This window comes from Phanerochaete carnosa (genome assembly GCF_000300595.1).
Source record: "Phanerochaete carnosa HHB-10118-sp unplaced genomic scaffold PHACAscaffold_466, whole genome shotgun sequence".
Classification (NCBI taxonomy): domain Eukaryota; kingdom Fungi; phylum Basidiomycota; class Agaricomycetes; order Polyporales; family Phanerochaetaceae; genus Phanerochaete; species Phanerochaete carnosa.
In genome coordinates, this window is record NW_006768093.1 from 1 (window position 1) to 2489 (window position 2489).

Here is a 2489-nt window from a genome sequence, read left to right on the forward strand (position 1 = left end):
GCTCTCGAGTACCCACATGCTGTACCAGAGCGCAGCTGCGAAGTCTCACTGTGGTAGGTGACAACGTACGGGGCAGCGTTTGAGCGCTTTTGAGCGCTTGTTCACTCTGATTCCGCGTGACGCTTGCACTAGCCGGCGTTAGGGCATAGCTACAGACCGTTGCCACACGATTGATTGCCCATTCCGCGAACATGTCTCCTGCTACGTGGGCCGACATTCGTCTCTGTTAAAGGTAATCAATATGTCCCTGGGAGGTGCCAATGTTCGTTTGTGTCAAAACGGCGCCGACAAACCTGGGTCAGCGCGTTGTAGGACCTCATGGGAATATGTACAAGGTTACGAGGAAGCTATCCACTGACAACACCGCAGCTGTTGTCTCCGCCCGGGTCTTTCTCTGCTCTAGTGTCTATCGCTTGAGAGCTACACTGGACAAGGCAGAGCTCTTCAATGAGTTCATTAATCCAGAGCTGCGTGATCATATGCGCGAGACGATACTCGACAATGCCCACAAAATCCATCGGCGCTACCTCGAAGGCGAGTTTGAAGATCAACCGGCAAGACTTGCCGGTCTCGTGGATGGTCTGCGTGGGTTTGGAGTCAACGATGAAGAGATCGACGCCATCATTGCCATATCCAAGAATGTGGACGGCGTGCCAAGCGAAGAGCAAGATAAAGAGCCCACGCAAGGCCAAGACGATCCTGACCACTAAATGTACTTCGATACTATGCATGGCAATGGTAATAGCCCCGTGAACATCGAAGACGGCCAGATAGCCTCTGCGAGGCGGCTTCAGCAATATCTCCCTGGGCTACTCACAGGCATCTCGCACGTAGCGTCAAACGCGGATCGTCGTGAACATGTGGATAATTGAGGCAACCTTGATGACCAGATGGAGGTCGATGCTGCACATGGTGACATAGATAGGCCTATGGAGGCTGAACACGGCCCACAGGCCTCTACAGTGCCTCAGCTAGCTCGTCTCAGAACGCCGACAGACACGACGCCTGCAAAGTCGAAAAGTCGTGGGCGTGGTCGCGGTCGTGGCAGAGGCAGAGGCAGTAGTCGTGGTCGTGGTCGCGGCGGTACTCGCGGTGGCGAGCACGGTCAGGATAACCGTCCCGGCTCCCCTGACCCTTCCAACTCTCTATCCACTGGCACCACAGGATCTCTCAGTTTGGAAGCGAATTTGCGAACCAAGGCGGTGTTAAAAGGGCGTCCAGACGACGTCATCTTTGAGCTTGATAAAATGGTAAGCTGTCCTGCTGCCCGACCTTTTATAGAACTGAGAACTCTTTCCAGTGCGCAGGATGCATCGACGGCGAAAGAAGCCAATGCATCGTCCATGTGAAAGAAGACAAATGTATAAGCTGCCTTCAAGTTGGCAGAAGCAAAGTATGTGCCCTGACGGACGGCACCGGCATGTCAGATGTTGTATTGCGTCTCTTCGCGAAACGTAAAGCGGGTACTGATGGGCCAGCACCCGCCGCTTCGGCAAAACGGCGTAGGGGCGATACCAGCAGTACGTGTCGTGCATTCTTATCTAATTACAAACCGTCTGAGATGTATCCACAGTGCACGCCGAGCTGTCCTCGCCTACGGCTGCGGGACCTTCGAGACATTCCCCTCCATCGGCGTCACACGAACAAGAGCAGCCCCCTCCACTTGTGCCGTCAGGCAAGTTGGGGGCCGACAGTTCCTGCAAATTTTGGCACTTATGAGGCTCTGACTTGGATAGAGGAGCGAATTCGGTGCCATGATGCAACACTCGCCCGCATAGATGCTGAGCTCGAGAAATTCGGAAGTAACCCGAGAAGAAAGAAAATCTGAGTGACGCTGCAAAGTGGGAGGACCAGTCTATCTGATGTCCTGCATTGCATCTCGGGATTGGCCTCCGCCTTCTATGTACATTTTTCCCTAATATTATAATAGTATCGCTAGCCGCATACTTCTCAGGGTGTGTCCTGGTGGCCATGGTATACCATAATGATAATCTTATTGCGCATGCCAGTTCCAAACTTGACGCGTTGATCTTTTCAGGGCTCAAGGGGCTTACGCGCGCCGCGCGCGCATCTGCAGCTCGGCCTCGGTTAGCCGAACTAACTTTGTGGGCAAGCGTCGGAGGCTGAATATAACACTAGAAGACCTGTCCCATGAAGATTCTCCTCCCACGATCGATCGATCTCAGCGACTTCAAAAGGGTAGGAATATTTCTCGAAAGCTGCCTTGGTGGGTTCGTCAAGGTAAGCTCTCCTTTCATGTGATGTTTGTGGCGATTCGTTTTGTGGAACGGTAGTTGACCCGAGCCGCACAGGAAGCTGTAGCCGCATTGGATAAAAGCAAGCCATCTTCTATGCCCGCTGTACACCTCACTAATTGATACACGTAATGGCAACCGGTCGATTCATGGGTACAGGCAGGAGGCATCCACGATTCAGATCTACGGTAACAGGCTTCGCCTGTAGCGCTTACGGAGGCCCCCGCAAACCGC

At 53.4% G+C, this 2489-nt stretch overlaps 1 protein-coding gene across 1 annotated transcript; it reads left to right on the top strand.

The window, feature by feature from the left end:
- Positions 1–326: 326 nt before the first annotated feature.
- PHACADRAFT_202666 (uncharacterized protein) lies at positions 327–710 on the top strand (the record flags this gene model as incomplete). The annotated part of the gene is made up of 1 exon (XM_007402828.1): positions 327–710. The coding sequence occupies one exon, from the start codon at positions 327–329 to the stop codon at positions 708–710; it is 384 nt and encodes a 127-aa protein (XP_007402890.1).
- Between the last annotated feature and the right edge of the window lie 1779 nt (positions 711–2489).